Source organism: Doryrhamphus excisus, chromosome 19 (genome assembly GCF_030265055.1).
Source record: "Doryrhamphus excisus isolate RoL2022-K1 chromosome 19, RoL_Dexc_1.0, whole genome shotgun sequence".
NCBI lineage: Eukaryota > Metazoa > Chordata > Actinopteri > Syngnathiformes > Syngnathidae > Doryrhamphus > Doryrhamphus excisus.
The window spans coordinates 4,398,381-4,415,000 of NC_080484.1; the positions used below are offsets into that span (position 1 = coordinate 4,398,381).

Below are 16,620 nucleotides of genomic sequence, written 5' to 3' on the forward strand. Positions count from 1 at the left end.
AAATTGTTCAAATTAGAATTTTAGAAATTGCTATTACTAAGAGAGTGTATCCTAATCAGAGCAAAATTGTTAACCAAAAAAAAAAACTACACAAATTCTCCAGAATCTCCAGAACAGATTCCTCCGGTTTCGCTCTCACAGTGAACGCTACATGACTTCACTCATTCAAAGTCTGTCAAACTCTAACCAGGGCGGATGCTAACAGAGGTTCCACTATAAATACATAAAACAATTCTAAATGCATATAAGATGACGTTATGTGGCAGTGAGATCCACCTTCCTGTTTTCTGTGGCATTTCTCACCTCAAGTCTCTTTTTGTTTGATGCAAAATTTGCACGGCTGCCAAATAAGCCAAAATATAGCCAAGGAAAGTTGCATGTGTCAGCAATTTGATTAGGATGAAAAACGGCTGAAAAATGGCTGAATTCAATAAATTATTAGTTACAAATTAATATTTGGATCAGTTAATTTCGTGCTAAAAATACTTTAACAGCACAGTTGCACTCACAAGCTGTATAAGTAACGTGGCAAGACGTGCGCCATATTGTACTAGTACATATTGTACTCTTACCGGCAAAATATTGGTGTAAATTTTCAACAAAAACACAGGGGCATCCACAAACGGAGGTTCCGCTGCTCAAAAGTTTGGGATCACTTGCAAATTTCTTTGTTTTCCAAAGAAAAACACATTTTCATGCATTTCAAATACATTTTTTTCCATTACGCAATTTTTTTTCCATTTCACAAACAATTAAAATGAATCAGATGATAGTAGATGAGGCCTACTATCAACAACTGTCAGTCTGTGGCTGCTAATCCAAGTTCATCATTTTATAAGGCTAATAGATTATTAGAAAACCCATCTGAAAGTCTAAACTAAAACTAAAATCTCTTACCATGCTGTTAACTACTCCCTTCAGTGAGCAACGCAAACAGGGTCTAACAAGGACAGAAAAACGACGCACAACTGTGCAAGAAGACAAATATCTGAGAGTGTGTAGTTTAAGACAAAGACGCCTAACAGGTCGTCACCTGGCAGCTGCACTAAATAGTAGCAAATAGTCAAAAGTAGCAATAGTCAAACACCAGTGTCAGTATCAACAGTGAAGCGGCGACCTCAGGATGCTGGACTTCATGGCAGGATGGCAAAGAAAAAGCCATATCTCAGACTGGCCAAAAAAATGTCCAAGTGATCCCAAACCTTTGAGTGGTAGTGTATGTACATGTGATTCCTTAATTCTTATTCCTAAGTTCTTTCTAACGTTGTTATTATGGGGTGGTGTTGTGTGCAGGATTTCAAGGATAAAAATGAATTTATTCCATTCAGGAATAAGACTGCAACATAAGAAAATGTAACACTTGCAGTGCATGTGTAATATGAATTCTATCCACTATTGGTCTATTACACGTCCTGTATATTCTGTGCCCCTCCCACACTCGCACAGGTATCGCAAATGGTGAGCTACTTTGAACCCCTCATCATGGCAGCTATTGGCACAGCGTCCAAGATCCTCAGCAGCCAGCAGCAGATGGCTGTCTTAGACCAGACCAAAACTCTGACAGAGTCAGCCCTGCAGATGCTCTACACTGCCAAAGAGGCTGGAGGAAACCCCAAGGTACTTCACTTCTTCACGTAGAGATCCACATCTCTGTGACTGACTGGACACCAACCCATGGCGCACCCCGACTTTGGCCTAAAGTTAGCTCGTTAGCTAACACACACACATTTCCCCTACTGTACAGCATGTATCAAAGTGCAGAATTGGTTGTTCCAGCTTGATGAAGTGATACGTGTATTACCTTTCTAGGCGGCACACATGCAGGAGGCCCTGGATGAGTCGGTGCAGATGATGAAAGAAGCTGTCGATGATTTGGGGGCCACATTGGCTGAGGCAGCCAGTGCAGCGGGTGCTGTGGGTGGCATGGTGGACTCCATCAATGATGCCATCAACAGGATGGAAGATGCACCAACATTGGAACCCGAGGGCACCTTTGTGGACTACCAGACCACCATGGTGAAGACAGCCAAGGCCATTGCTGTTACTGTGCAGGAGATGGTAAGACATTTATTTATTATTATTAATAAATTATTATTATTCTCTTTATTCCCTTGAGATAAAAAAAAAACTTATTTTCTGGACTATAAATCGCACAATGCCACAAATGCATAATTAGGTAGAAAAAAACATACATAAGTCGCACTGGAGAATAAGTCACATTTTTTGCGGGTAATTTATTTTACAAACTACTTAACCAAAACAGACATTACGTCCTCTTGGAAGGCAAGTTCTAACAATAAAAGAATAGAGAACAGGCTGAATAGGTGTAAGATATGCTAACACAATGGTTATTCAGCTACACTAAAAACAAACATGAACTGAAAAGATGTCCAGTGTTTATGTAACATTAACAGTTTTTTCATTTATAAGTCGCTCCGGAGTATAAGTCGCAGGAACAGCCAACCTATGAAAAAAAGTGCGACTTATAGTCTGGAAAATACGGTAATAAAAAATAAATTATTGAATTTGCTGAATTTATTTTCCATGTATTCATAATCCAAAACATGCATCAAATTAAATTCAGGTTTGTGGCAAATAATACAATAATCAATTTACACAAATAAAAAAACAAGTATTTTCTTTATGATTACCTATTTGCCAGGGGACCTTACTGGCCAGTACTACATGAATAAATGTAAAAATGTACACTTAATCCATGTGATTGGTATGGGCCAATCTCAATTATTAATTATCTGTATCGGAATCGGCATTATAAAACCCTGATTGGAGCATCCATGATATTCATATCTTGTTTTTCTTCAGGTGACCAAGTCCAACACCAACCCAGATGACCTTGGCGCGTTGGCCAATCAGCTGACTAATGAGTTTGGAAATCTGGCCAATGAGGCAAAATATGCCGCTATCACTGCCGAGAACCATGAGGTGCGCGCACACACACACACACACATACACACACACACAATGGAAATGGAAATGGAAAAACATACATTCCCATATATTCCTTTTTGCATTTTGAAGCTCTACTTAGAACCTCCTTAAGATCCAACAGTGCAAAATGTAAATTCTTGCAATTTTTCAACTAATCAGGAGTGCATGCATCTTGGAATAATACTTATAATATTGCTAATATTATTAATGATGCACTTTGCAACACAAAGATGACATGTTGGACATATACGTATTTCAATACATGTTACTATGTTTGTCTATAGTATTACTTCTGTGTGTATCTGCATATATTTGTTTTAGCCTATAGAAAACGGTTGAAATATGAAAAAAGGTCCCAAATCCTTAGATTCTTCAGTATGGGCTCCCCAGGGTACAAAAAAAGTGTGGACACCTTGCCTTAAAGGGGAACTGCACTTTTTTCGGGAATTTTGCCCATCATTCCCAATCCTCATGTGAAACTTGAACACATATTTCTTTCCCTTTTCTGTGCATTCTAGCACAAGAAAACTAGTTAATTTCAGCTAGCTTACAATGCTGTCATTGGGATACACCTATTTGACTATGAATCCCATGCATTAACACGTGTGAGCATGCATTAACACGTACACTGATGATAACATGTAATAGTTGCAGTATCTTGCCGTATTTTGATGATTTGAAAAAACACACATATATGCTGCAAATTGAGATTTGTCATTGGAGGTTTTTTTCTGTTATATTTAATGGTATGACATCATCATTCCCTCATATCGACACGATAATTAATATGCACCCCAACTTATAAGCAATGGATGTCTATAAGTGATTCATTAATTTATTCATTTTCTACCATATACCCTCACGAGGGTCGTGGGGGATGCTGGAGCCTATCCCAGATGTCTTGGGGTGAGAAGCGGGGTACACCCTGGACTGGTGGCCAGCCAATCACAGGGCACATATAGACAAACAACCATTCACACTCACATTCATACCTATGGACAATTTGGAGTCGCCAATTAACCTAGCATGTTTTTGGAATGGGGGAGGAAACCGGAGTACCCGGAGAAAACCCACGCATGCACGGGGAGAACATGCAAACTCCAAACAGAGATGGCCGAGGGTGGAATTGAACTCCGGTCTCATGTGTCAGGCCTGCGCACTAACCACTCGTTCACTGTGCAGCCCTCTATACTAGAATGTTTAACATTACATAGTATACTGCTAATGACCATAGAGAAATACACTCAAGAGTGGATTGAATAAACTTAAATAGTGTAACATGTCAAGTTGTGGCCCAAGCTGCAGTGTCAGACCTGTGGCGTTTAAGTGTGTGCTTCCTGCAGATTGGTTCCCACATCAAGAAGCAGGTGGGTGAACTGGGTTTCAGCTGCACGGGTCTGGTGACCAAAGCTGGAGCCTTGCAGTGCAGCCCCAATGATACTTTCACCAAGAAGGAGCTGATTGAAAGTGCTCGCAAAGTCTCTGAGAAGGTGAGAACAAAACATTTGGAATGTTGATTTGAACATCGTGTATGTTTATATCAAAAAGACATCCGGGAACAAGAGAGGCTAACAGAATGGACTTTTTCAGGTGTCACATGTCCTGGCAGCCCTGCAGGCAGGTAACCGTGGCACGCAGGCCTGCATCACTGCAGCCAGTGCAGTGTCTGGAATCATTGCTGACCTGGACACCACCATCATGTTCGCCACTGCTGGAACTCTCAACAGAGAGAATGCAGAGACCTTTGCAGACCATAGGTACCCTTCTCTACAACACAAAGTGCTTTTATTGTGAAAGGGCAGGAAAAGGCAACACTGTAGATATCTGACGTGGATCCCACCGAAGTCAGCTGTGGATAATTTTTTAGGCTTCTGATGGACAAAACGAACATGGCAGAGTTGCGCTTATTCCACACGCCAGCGACGTAGCAACATCTACAATCTGTAGAAATGTGTACTCGTGATGTTTATGGTCGACTTGGTGGGCTTCCTGTGCACAGGGAATGCATCCTGAAGACAGCCAAGGCTCTGGTGGAGGACACCAAGCTCTTGGTATCTGGCGCTGGAGCCACTCAGGAGAAACTGGCCCAAGCTGCCCAGTCGTCTGTGTGCACCATCACCAAACTGACTGATGTGGTCAAACTGGGAGCTGCCAGCCTTGGCTCTGAAGATCCAGAGACCCAGGTGTGTGCATCCTGATCCATGTTTTTGATGAGCAGAATGGTAGATAATTATCTTTATTGTTAGTGTAGTGTACAAATCACTAACAGTTTTTTATTGTGTAACTCCACATTTGTGTACAGTTGTGGACACTTTTCAAGTGCCAAAGACCTACCTTCTACTATAATCATAGGGAATATATATGTACATATAGTACATTTAATATATAGTATTTATAAATAACACACACATGCATTAGCCTCCGCATGGCATTCCCACACAGATTGTCTTCTGTGTTTATGTGTCATCTTTGAATGTTGAAACGTGAACGTATGCTATGCCCTGCACTATGCCCAGGTGGTCCTGATCAACGCAGTAAAAGACGTGGCTAAAGCTCTGGGCAACCTCATCAGCACCACCAAAGCAGCAGCCGGCAAACCCCACGACGATCCCAGCATGCTCCATCTGAAGAACTCAGCCAAGGTAACATTCCCAGGAGATGTCAAACCTTCTCTCCAGTGACTTCCTGTTACACACATCAATGTAGAATAGAATAAAACTAATATGCTCTTACTTTGAATGATGTATGCCGAAGGTGATGGTGACTAACGTGACATCGCTACTGAAGACTGTGAAGGCTGTTGAGGACGAAGCCACGAAGGGGACCAGAGCTTTGGAGGCCACCATCGAACACATCAGACAGGAGCTGGCTGTTAGTAATCACACCTTTACAAGTAGCGGCATCAATCAGACATTACTACAGGGGCTGCAAGCAGCTCACATAAGTAATCTTTTATTTTCCCACACACAAAACGTTGTGGCTAAGATGGCCCCGTTTAGGTGAATGTGGAGGCTCTTTCAAAGTTTTACTATTCTTACAGTACTGCGGTTCAACATGCCAATACGCTTCTAAATACTTGCAACTCCAGCCTATAGCCAAGTTCAGAGGAATTGCAGCGAGATATAACAAACATCAGCATAACAAACATTATATTATGGTGTCAAGTATATTTTGGCAATTTCAACAAGAAAACAAAACAAAAAAAAACAACAAAAATGAAAAAATCAGCAGTAAATCAAACTAGGAATATTAAAGTAATATTAAAATTAAATAAGATGGTGATTTTTTGAATTTTGAAATTGTGTGACATTTTTTTAAAAAGCAGCAAAAATAAAAGTAATTATGACAAAAAAGTCAAAATATTAATAAAAATATGTGTTCTAATTTTACAAGAACAAACTGTCATTTTTGAAAAATATGTCGTTTTTTTAATGGTCATGTTAATAGGCACAGGTAACCTTAATAAACACAAACAAAACAAAAAAAAAAACAAAAATGAAAAAATCAGCAGTAACTCAAACTAGGTATATTAAATTAATATTAAAATTAAATAAGATGCTGATTTTTTTAATTTTGAAATTGCCTGACATTTTTTTAAAAGCAGCCAAAATAAAACTAATCATGAGAATAAAGGCAAAATAATTAGAAAAATGTGTATTCTAATTTTACAAGAACAAATTGACATTTTAGAAAAATATATGTTTTTTTTAAATGGTCATGTTAATAGGCACAGGTAACCTTAATAAACACAAACAAAACAAAAATAGATATTTAAAAAAATAATTAAAATTTAAAATATTGGTGGGGAAATGTTCTAATATTGTAATATATTGTATAGTGTGTGTATTATAATATAAGTCATAATATGAGAAAAATGAAGATTATTATTGAAGAAGAAAGCTGAAAACACATCAAAAATGGAGAAAAGAGAGCAAAGTCGATAGTAATAATTTATTATAAATGAATAATGCTAATAAAATTAATGTTTGATGACAACGCAGGTGTTTAGCAGCTCAGAGACTCCAGCGACGACCACCACACCCGAAGAGTTCATTCGCATGACAAAAGGAATCACCATGGCAACAGCAAAGGCAGTGGCAGCCGGAAACTCCTGCCGCCAAGAGGACATCATTGCCACGGCCAACCTCAGCAGAAGGGCCATTGCTGACATGCTCCACTCCTGCAAGGTGGAGAACCATCACTTTGTATTCAACAATACTCCCGTGCTGCTACCTGCTACTGAAATCATTCATCCCAGAGACTAACATATCATTTCCTCATCCAGCAAGCGGCCTACCATCCAGAGGTCAGTAAGGAGGTCCGAATGAGAGCCCTGCGCTTTGGCAACGAATGCGCCTCTGGATATCTAGGACTGCTGGAGCATGTGCTGCTGGTAAGACACAGTAATACTCATCGTACGCAGTACTTGACCATACACCATATCGTGGCTGGTTTGTATCTAAGCATACAGTATGTGTTCATTGAAATTGCCAGAAAATAATCAAAGAACATCCTTCCGAAATGCACATGAAGGAAACAAGAGATAAAGCAAAGTATGAGTGTGAATCAAGTCTGGTGCTTGTGTGTCTCACGTAACATTACAGTAACATTACTGACACCTAATGGCCAGTGTAGAATAGTACATACCATCGCAATGCCTTATATAGTATGTATTTTACTTAATTTAACCATTTTTATACTTGAAAATGTTGCTTCTTTTAAGCAAAATAATCATAACATTTGCTGAAATGTATTTTTTTATCTATTAAAAGCAGTAAATGAAAGTAACAAGCTTGGACATTGTCCTGTCAAATATTTGTTGTATTACAAGTGACTGATGCTACTCTCAAAATGTCATTCAATTCAATTGATCCACTTGATGAAATGTATGGGGCAATAATTGCACTTTTTATAGCTGTGTCGTAACAGAATAGCATCCCAGGCTGCCTGCTCCTCAAATATAGTGCTAACACTAAGTCATCATGTTGCTTAGTAACAGACTTTGTTTTTTGTTGATGCTGCCATTAGACATCTTACACTTCATCTCATCTCTTCACAGAGGAAGTGTCACCCCAAATTCATACCTGAAATGGCTTATACTTGCTTGTTATAACAGCAGTAGAGGGCTCCCAGGACCCTTTTTCTGTGGATGAATGTGTGACTTCCTCTGGTGTGTGTGTGTGTGTGTGTGTGTGTGTGTGTGTGTGTGTGTGTGTGTGTGTGTGTGTGTGTGTGTGTTTGTACGCTGGCATTGGCATGGTTATGCTTGTTGCATGCATTCCTGTGCTGTTACGTCCTCACCTCTATCTTGTCATGACAACACATCTGAAATAAGCTGAGCTGGGTAGGAGGTGATCCCAGTTAATGCTTTGCAGCTGTCAGACACTCCAGTATTTCATGTCTTCCTAGGACATTTGAAGGACACCGGCTGACAGCCGAGCAAACATCATGGCGTTATTTTCATTGAATTACGGAAATGGGTCTATTATACTATACTTGGAATAGCTGTTACCTCGCCCACGAAAAAAGCTATTATGAAACCATTTAGGCTTACACATCACAGTCAAGCCCTGCCTTCACTTTCATATTCAAATTTTAATTTGTGGATTTTTTAGTTCCAAATTTCCCTTCCAAATGTGGAAATTGTAGATAGACCTAGAACACAATTATTTTTGTATATACCATGTATATATGGCCCTAGAACACAATAATTTAGGTTTATACCAAGTCTATATAGCACTAGAACACAATTATGTTGGTATATACCATGTTTTTATGGCCCTAGAACACAATTATTTTGGTATATACCATGTCTATATAACCGTAGAACACAGGTATATACCATGTCTATATAGCACTAGAACGCAATTATTTTGGTATTTACCATGTCTATATGGCCCTAGAACACAATTATTTTGTTATATACCATGTCTATATGGCCCTAGAACACAATTACTTAGGTATATACCATGTCTATATGGCCCTAGACAACTATTATTTTGGTATATACCATGTCTATATAGCCCTAGAACACAATTATTTGGTATATACCATGTCTATATAGCCCTAGAACACAGTTATTTTGGTATATACCATGTCTATATGGCCCTGGAAAACAATTATTTTGGTATATATCATGTCTACATAGCCCTAGAACACAATTATTTTGGTATATACCATGTCTGTATAGCCCTAGAACACAATTATTTTGTATATACCATGTCGATAAAGCCCTAGAACACAATATTCTTTGTGCCTTGAAAAATCACTCCAAAGCATCAAAAATGGCCGGTACCGAGATGGACGGCTTCTGAAAAATGGCTGTGATTGGATGAGTTAAAAGCCTTTTCTCACTGAGGCTGTCTGATGGTTTTGAAATTTTTTAGGGTCTACCACTTGACATTTCTGTTCCATAATCCATCCATACATCCATTTTCTATGCCGTTTATCCTCACTGGGGTCGTGGGTATGCTGGAGCCTATCCCAGCTGTCTTTGGACAAGAGGCGGGGGCTCTACTTGAATCCTCCTTAAGATCCAATGGTGCAAAATGCAAATTTTCAACTGGTGTATTTTATGGTGTATATTCATGTACTGTAGCTGACTGAGGCAGCATATACGTCATTCATTCATAGTCGTATGGAAAAACATTAGAATCTTGATTCCTTTCTCATTCAGATTATCCAGAAGCCTTCTCATGACATGAAGCAGCAGCTGGCCAACTATTCCAAGAGAGTGGCAGGCTCTGTCACTGAGCTTATCCAAGCTGCAGAGGCCATGAAAGGTATTTCAAGACAGCAGTACTACATGTACTATACAGTACACTATGCCGTGGACTAACTTGACCCCCGCAGTGGCTGTTTATGCCTTTTATTTACATGTCATTGTCATTTTTGACTAAAAGTAATGGATGCTATTCCACATTCCCAGCCACACAGTCACACATTTCCATTTTTTGTCATTCTTTTTTAACCATGTCATTCATGATATGTCTAATAATGTATAAATACATGATAATAAAGCAGTAAATACAGTGTACATGTACTGTATGTAACAATGTAGCTTTAAAAGTCAACCATGTTACAATCCTTGTTACAACACTTGTTCATGTCAGTTCGTGTATGATGGCAAACTCAGTCTTAGTGTGTGTGTGTGTGTGTGTGTGTGTGTTGCAGGCACAGAATGGGTGGATCCCGAGGATCCCACTGTCATCGCTGAGAATGAGCTGCTGGGTGCAGCAGCAGCTATTGAAGCAGCTGCTAAGAAACTGGAGCAGTTGAGACCCAGGACTAAACCCAAGGTTATTTTTATTCATTTTTTTTATACTACACAGCGGCGCCTCATATATACACATACATACACATACACACACACACAAATTCATAGACAGTGGAACCTGGCTTTTCATCCCAAATCCGTTCCTAGATGTAGTACATACAAAGCAAGCTATCTTTTATCATGTAAATCAAATTCATTTATTCCAGACACAGAAATATAAACACAAATGATATATTACATAGAGAATAATTCTGCATAAATTATTATTATAATTAAAATAATTATATTATAATTATATATATATGTATATTATATATATAATAATTATAATTATATATATAATAATTATATAATTCTGCAGAAATCCATATAAATAATAAATGAAAGTGTAACCCTTAAATGGTTCCCCCTGGGTTAACTCAGAAACTATACATTACTATCCTATTGCAACACACTGAACTTCCTACTTCCTTGCTTCCTACTTTATCACTTTTTTCTTCAATCCGATAGTGTTTTTCACATTCTTTATCAAAGTTGATATCACTTGGCATCATGGTGGCTTATTTTACAACCGTAATTCAAAACAGAACACTCGGAAATACACAGCGTAGGGACACAGCCTAGGGACACAGTGAGGAACGATTCTGTCAGCAACCTGTGGATGCTCTGCTCGGACACGGTTTGGCCGCATGCTAACCGAGACACATTTTTCACAACAATTTGCTTTTGTTTGTTGTAAACAGGAAGCGGATGAGAGCTTGAACTTTGAGGAGCAGATTCTGGAGGCGGCCAAGTCTATTGCAGCTGCCACCAGCGCTCTGGTCAAAGCAGCTTCAGCAGCACAGCGAGAACTGGTGGCGCAAGGAAAGGTAAACCTCACCTGCACAAGACGCACAAAGCCCAACTCTTCATGTTAATAATAAACCAAAGCAATCATAACTATATAAACATGAACAAACAAATCAAGATGTTGTTTGCAGGTGGGGGCCATACCAGCCAACGCAGTGGATGATGGACAGTGGTCTCAAGGGCTGATATCTGCTGTGAGCCTCCATTTTGAATGATATCATGTTTCCCTTGCCAGTCTGTGACAGTGTGTTCATATGGCCTTTGACCCCTCAGGCTCGAATGGTCGCTGCAGCCACCAACAACCTTTGTGAGGCAGCCAACTCGGCGGTTCAGGGACACGCCAGCGAGGAAAAGCTCATCTCCTCGGCCAAGCAGGTGGCGGCGTCCACTGCTCAGCTGCTGGTGGCCTGCAAGGTGAAGGCTGACCAGGACTCTCAGACCATGAAGAGGCTGCAGGTGGGTACTATATTACGTTATCCTCATTTTATTCACATCCACAGCAGAGGACTTGTGGTCTGAATGATGCAGACGTCACACTGATGCACAAATGTACACAAATGTACGATGTGTATACTATGCCGCCTCACTTCTCCCCCTTCATATCCTTCTGCTGGCTGCTGATGTTGGTGCTCTCCTTCGATTTGGGGTCAACATTTGCAATAAAAGCGACTGTCATAGCTATTAGGTCCCTTCTCCCTCCCTCTTTCTCTTTAATTGCCAGTGTTGACTCACAACAGAAGGAAGCTAACAAAATGCATGGAAGTACGTACATGCCTGAAGCCCTAAATGTGCCTCACGCACTTCTTAAACAGGTGAAGTATAAAATAGCTTCTCTCCACTAATGAATGATCCATGAACACATGGAGAGTGCACCGTTGATTTAGCGTCATACATCACCTTGTGTTCACTTCACTGCAAGTTTGGAGGCCGGATGGATGAAAGAGAAAAGACAAAGGCAAAGAATAACGTATATTCTTAGCTTTCACTAAAGTAGCTGTTAGATGAGTCTTCCTTTCGCAGGGTTTAGTGTGGCATAACACAGCACACGTTTTTACTCTTTCTTTGTGAACACCACCGACGCACAGGCTTGCCTCATTTATTTAACACACGTGCATTGCATTCACTGATTGCATGTCACATGGTGGGTGCGGTCACAGTGGTTGCCATTGACAACGTCAAACAATTATTTCCGGGGCATAATAATTACAAACATAACAACAACAAAACATTAACAAAATGAGAGCACATTTCTCAACTTACTGCAGAAGTACAATTTGATGCATTTAGGTATGCTTGGAAATTCCAGAAAATACACCCAAAACATGAGAATTAATCTTAAATGACGTGGTGTCTTATTATGTATTATTATTGTGTCTTATTATTCATTCATTCATTAATTTTCTACCGCATTTCCTGACAGGGTCGCAGGGGTATGACACTGTTAAAGTGTATTTCTTATTAGGGATCGACCGATATGGTTTTTTTGGAGCCGATGCCGATAACAATTTTTTTCCATCACCCTCAGCCGATGGCCGATTTAGCTTGGGCCGATATTTGTGGCCGATACTGCTTTTGAGCCCTCAATTTACATAAAAAAATTACCATGATAACAAATATTCCAGGTCTCATGTTTAAACAAATATTTATTGAAATGTAAACACTGAACACAGTAGGATTCAGCTTTCTTAAACACACATTTAAACGGCATTATCAACTTTAAAAGGAATAAATATTCAACCATGTGCAAAACATTTCTGTCTTAGTTTAAGTTTATCACGCATCGATGTGATGACTGCTCCTCCACAGCGTGACTCGCACCCCCCCCCACCCCGCCCCCACCCCCCCGCCCGCCCTACACACACACAAACACTGACGCAATTTTGTACGATATATAAAACATTCGTGTTGTGCACGAAAAAGACCTCTCATAAGCAGACATGGCTGCTCCAATTCCTTCTGTGTGTGTGTGTGCGTGCGTGCTCGGAGAGAGCGCACACACATAATACGACACGCATTTAAAGTTGCATAGTTGTTCATTCTTGTTCTGCTCAACTAGTGAGTGCTTTTATTCGTCTGTTGCGTTGGTATGTGATGTTTTTGGGCTTTCTTGTTGTCCCACCGTGACTTAAACTGTTTTGCCTAGCGATCACCCAGTGAATTGTGATGGGCTTAGTAAGGTGTAAAAAACAAGCTAATTCTATTACTTGTGAAAACACGCCCTTGATGTGATTCAACAGTGGGGGCGGGGTACCGCGACTAGGTGTGTTGCGGGGTTCTCTGCCGCCGGGGCAACACAAAGCTGCCCCGGCGGAATGCCTGACTGTAAATCATGCGGTGCAAAAATACATCGGCGAACCCACGCACGTATCGGCCGATACCGTTACAAGAAAAAAATGCAAATATCGGCCGGCCGATGTATCGGTCGATCCTTAATTCTTATGTACTGTATGTATGCTAGCTTTTTGCACAGTCCCAGCCAGCTTGTGTTGTCCGAGCCAATCAGGTTATCCCGTCCTCGTGTGGGCCTGCAGCTGCTGCCTGACTAATTCCCATACATTTCCTGCGGGTCTTGGAAACAATGCAGCAGGCTCCCACTTGCTGGAACTGGAAAGCTTAGTCGGACTTATGGTGACATGTTGTCTTCAAGCTTTGCAGCGCCGCGTTCTCCTCCACATTACATTTGACAAAGTTTCATTGTGGAAAACAGTAATAGATCAGAAATCAGATGAAAGAAGATAGAAATGATATGCTGGCATGGGAGTTGCTTTCATCTAACAACCATGTGTACACATGTTATCTGGAGCTGTATAAAAACCCAATATATAAACCTGTGTGTGTGTGTGTGTGTGTATGCAGGCTGCAGGAAACGCGGTAAAGAGAGCTTCTGATAATCTGGTGAAAGCAGCTCAGAAAGCAGCATTTGATGCTCAAGACGACCAGGCTGTGGTGGTGAAGAGCAAGATGGTGGGAGGCATCGCTCAGGTGAGGACACCTTCAACGCTTTTCATAATCATATAGAGTCCTTCTCGACCAGGGGTGGGCAAATATTTTGACTCGTGGGCACTATTTCTGACACGTGGGCTATTGCTAATAGCAGGGGACGCAGAGGTGATGTCAAGATGGCATTGTAAATGACAATGTTGATGGCTGGGTTTGCTTGAGAGACGAGTTTTACCAGCGTTACGTTACTTATTCTAATCAAATGCATCAATTGTTTGGATTTTTGTGGACGCTAACAACAACATGGAACTACGTTACCTGTGCATCCCACTCCATTTATCCAGCAAACTTGTGTTTGTGTACAAGTCAAGCCCTTTGGAAATCCCTTTTCTGTATTGGCTGTGTTGCAGATCATCGCTGCTCAAGAGGAGATGCTTCGTAAAGAAAGGGAGCTGGATGAGGCCAGGAAGAAGTTGGCCATCATTCGGCAGCAGCAGTACAAGTTCTTGCCTTCAGAGCTGCGGGAAGACGGTCAGGAACAGTAAAGAGATGAAAAGAGTTCCGCTTCCTTCACATGCAAAGCTTCAGCATCATGGACATGCCGTGTGTTGAAAAGACAACACAACCTACATACGTATGCCCTATCTATGCAAATATAGAATATTTACACATGGAACAAATCTATTTTTACCAATGAAATGTATTCATCAATGCATCTTTTTCTACTTACACTTGGATTCTCTTATATTTAACTTCTTATTTGCCCCATTTTTTCCATTCCAGCCTAGCCAAAGTATACAGTACTCAATACCAAGTATGCGGTGTACGTACTGCTCACTGGAGGGACTGGAAATCATCTTTTCGTATTGAAATTAGCTTAGCAGCTTCTTGATGTTTGTCAAGCTGCTGCGCCTCCGGCTTTGAAAACATCCGTTGTAGTGAATCGCTGTCAGAATATTTTGATCGTATCAGTATATATAATATTGTTTATGGATGTCTGCTTACACATTATTGTTCAGTTGGATTGAATTTTTGTCTTTACTAAGATCCTACTGCTAGGTCACTACGTATATATATACTATATATATATACTGTATGTCATGCTTTGAAGTACTTGTATACTACAACGTGCTGATGTCACTTATCCTACAAGTGCACTTTTTCACTCCCTTAATTTAACAAAGCATCATTTCAGTCCTGCAATTGAGAATATATTTGGCACAGCCCGATGAACTCTTAAGTGTCCTTTTCTTTGGTCCAGTGTGGCACTTGAAGGTGGCATCAGGAAGACCTGTCATGCCGTACTACAAGACACACAAGCACCAGACTTGATGGCTGGAACAACAGGCTTTTATTGCAGGTTTGAATGAATAATCCCTAAAACGGGGAAAAAAAGCTAAATCCCCAACGTCACTTCCTGCCCAACAACATTTACACGAGCACGACTCTTATTCATGTCTTATATGTGGTATTTTCTCTTATGTCTACTCTATTGGTTAATAGGAGTGTAAAGGTATAGGGGTGCTACGTCATGTCTTGAGAGCTCTATTGCAGTTATAGCATGTTGCAGTTCCATTGTGGCCACTGGAAGCATTCCCTGTTGTAGGTTCACACTAGCGCTGCGCGGTGCAACTGCGTCTCCTGCAGCTTTACGGCACAATGGAAAGAATCCGTTGGGGGGGCAAGCCGGACTGGATCAGGACCGAACTCGCAATGGATTCAGTGTGAACACCGCGTTAGAAGGTGGTAAACAGGTTTCGTATGCTCTGTGAAAATATTCCATTTAAATATAAGGAATCCTACCTTGCAGACAGTGCTTATTACAGTCGGGTCTGGAACTAATGAACCTCCTTAAATGGGGGACTATTGTACTGTGTCTTAAAGGAGAACTGTTCATCATTCACAATCTTCATGTGAGACATCAACGCACATCATGGTCCCTTTAAACCCAACTTAAAGGGGACCTATTATGCTTTTTCCACTTTTCTGACCCATAAATGTAGTTAGATTGTTTTATTCTGGTGTTAAACCATGCCAAATTTTCAGATAATGAGGTTTGCGTATTTGGAAGTGAGCCCTGAAAGAGGTTTTGGACGGCTCAAAAGGCTCTGTTTCAGAGGGTGTTCTCATACTGGTGGTTTGTGATGTCACAGATTGCCGGGCTTCCTTATATGGGCATGCTCTGTAGTCTAGATATGCTTTCTGGCCCTCCCCCAAGCTCTGCTTCTGTGTTTACGTTGCTAGCAATGGCTCGTAAAAGGTGTTTCTTTAGATGTAAGGGAACGCCATATTTGTTGACAATTCCTAACGACGCCACCATCAGGCACAAGTGGTTGGAGTTCCTGATTTCCTACCAGCAAGAGAAAAATATTTTCATCTGCTAACGGCATTTCACACTGGACTGTTTTGTGAACATGGGTCAGTGTGCAACCAGACTAGCCGGCTAACTTCCGAACTTATAATAAATATACAGTATATACTCATGGGACTGCACGATGGGCTAGTGATTAGCATTTCCAATATGAAAGCATACATATTTTACACCAATAAATATATACTATTGTAAACTCTGCAAGAATTTCCATTTTCGACAATTATTATTTGTT

General features: G+C 40.5%; 1 protein-coding gene across 2 annotated transcripts in view; it reads left to right on the forward strand.

Moving 5' to 3' along the window:
• The window catches only part of tln1 (talin 1), a 72,020-nt gene extending 56,777 nt beyond the window's left edge, over nucleotides 1–15,243 (forward strand). For both annotated transcript variants that reach the window (XM_058057245.1, XM_058057246.1), the window contains exons 40-56: nucleotides 1,447–1,617; nucleotides 1,810–2,058; nucleotides 2,824–2,943; nucleotides 4,293–4,439; nucleotides 4,540–4,706; nucleotides 4,949–5,132; nucleotides 5,466–5,591; nucleotides 5,704–5,820; nucleotides 6,951–7,136; nucleotides 7,235–7,342; nucleotides 9,626–9,731; nucleotides 10,123–10,247; nucleotides 10,969–11,094; nucleotides 11,206–11,268; nucleotides 11,348–11,530; nucleotides 13,931–14,056; nucleotides 14,425–15,243. In XM_058057245.1, coding sequence (XP_057913228.1) covers nucleotides 1,447–1,617; nucleotides 1,810–2,058; nucleotides 2,824–2,943; nucleotides 4,293–4,439; nucleotides 4,540–4,706; nucleotides 4,949–5,132; nucleotides 5,466–5,591; nucleotides 5,704–5,820; nucleotides 6,951–7,136; nucleotides 7,235–7,342; nucleotides 9,626–9,731; nucleotides 10,123–10,247; nucleotides 10,969–11,094; nucleotides 11,206–11,268; nucleotides 11,348–11,530; nucleotides 13,931–14,056; nucleotides 14,425–14,559 — 2,439 coding nt within the window. In that variant the 3' untranslated portion in view covers nucleotides 14,560–15,243. The remainder of the gene's footprint in view (nucleotides 1–1,446; nucleotides 1,618–1,809; nucleotides 2,059–2,823; nucleotides 2,944–4,292; nucleotides 4,440–4,539; nucleotides 4,707–4,948; nucleotides 5,133–5,465; nucleotides 5,592–5,703; nucleotides 5,821–6,950; nucleotides 7,137–7,234; nucleotides 7,343–9,625; nucleotides 9,732–10,122; nucleotides 10,248–10,968; nucleotides 11,095–11,205; nucleotides 11,269–11,347; nucleotides 11,531–13,930; nucleotides 14,057–14,424) is intronic.
• The last annotated feature ends 1,377 nt before the right edge of the window (nucleotides 15,244–16,620 follow it).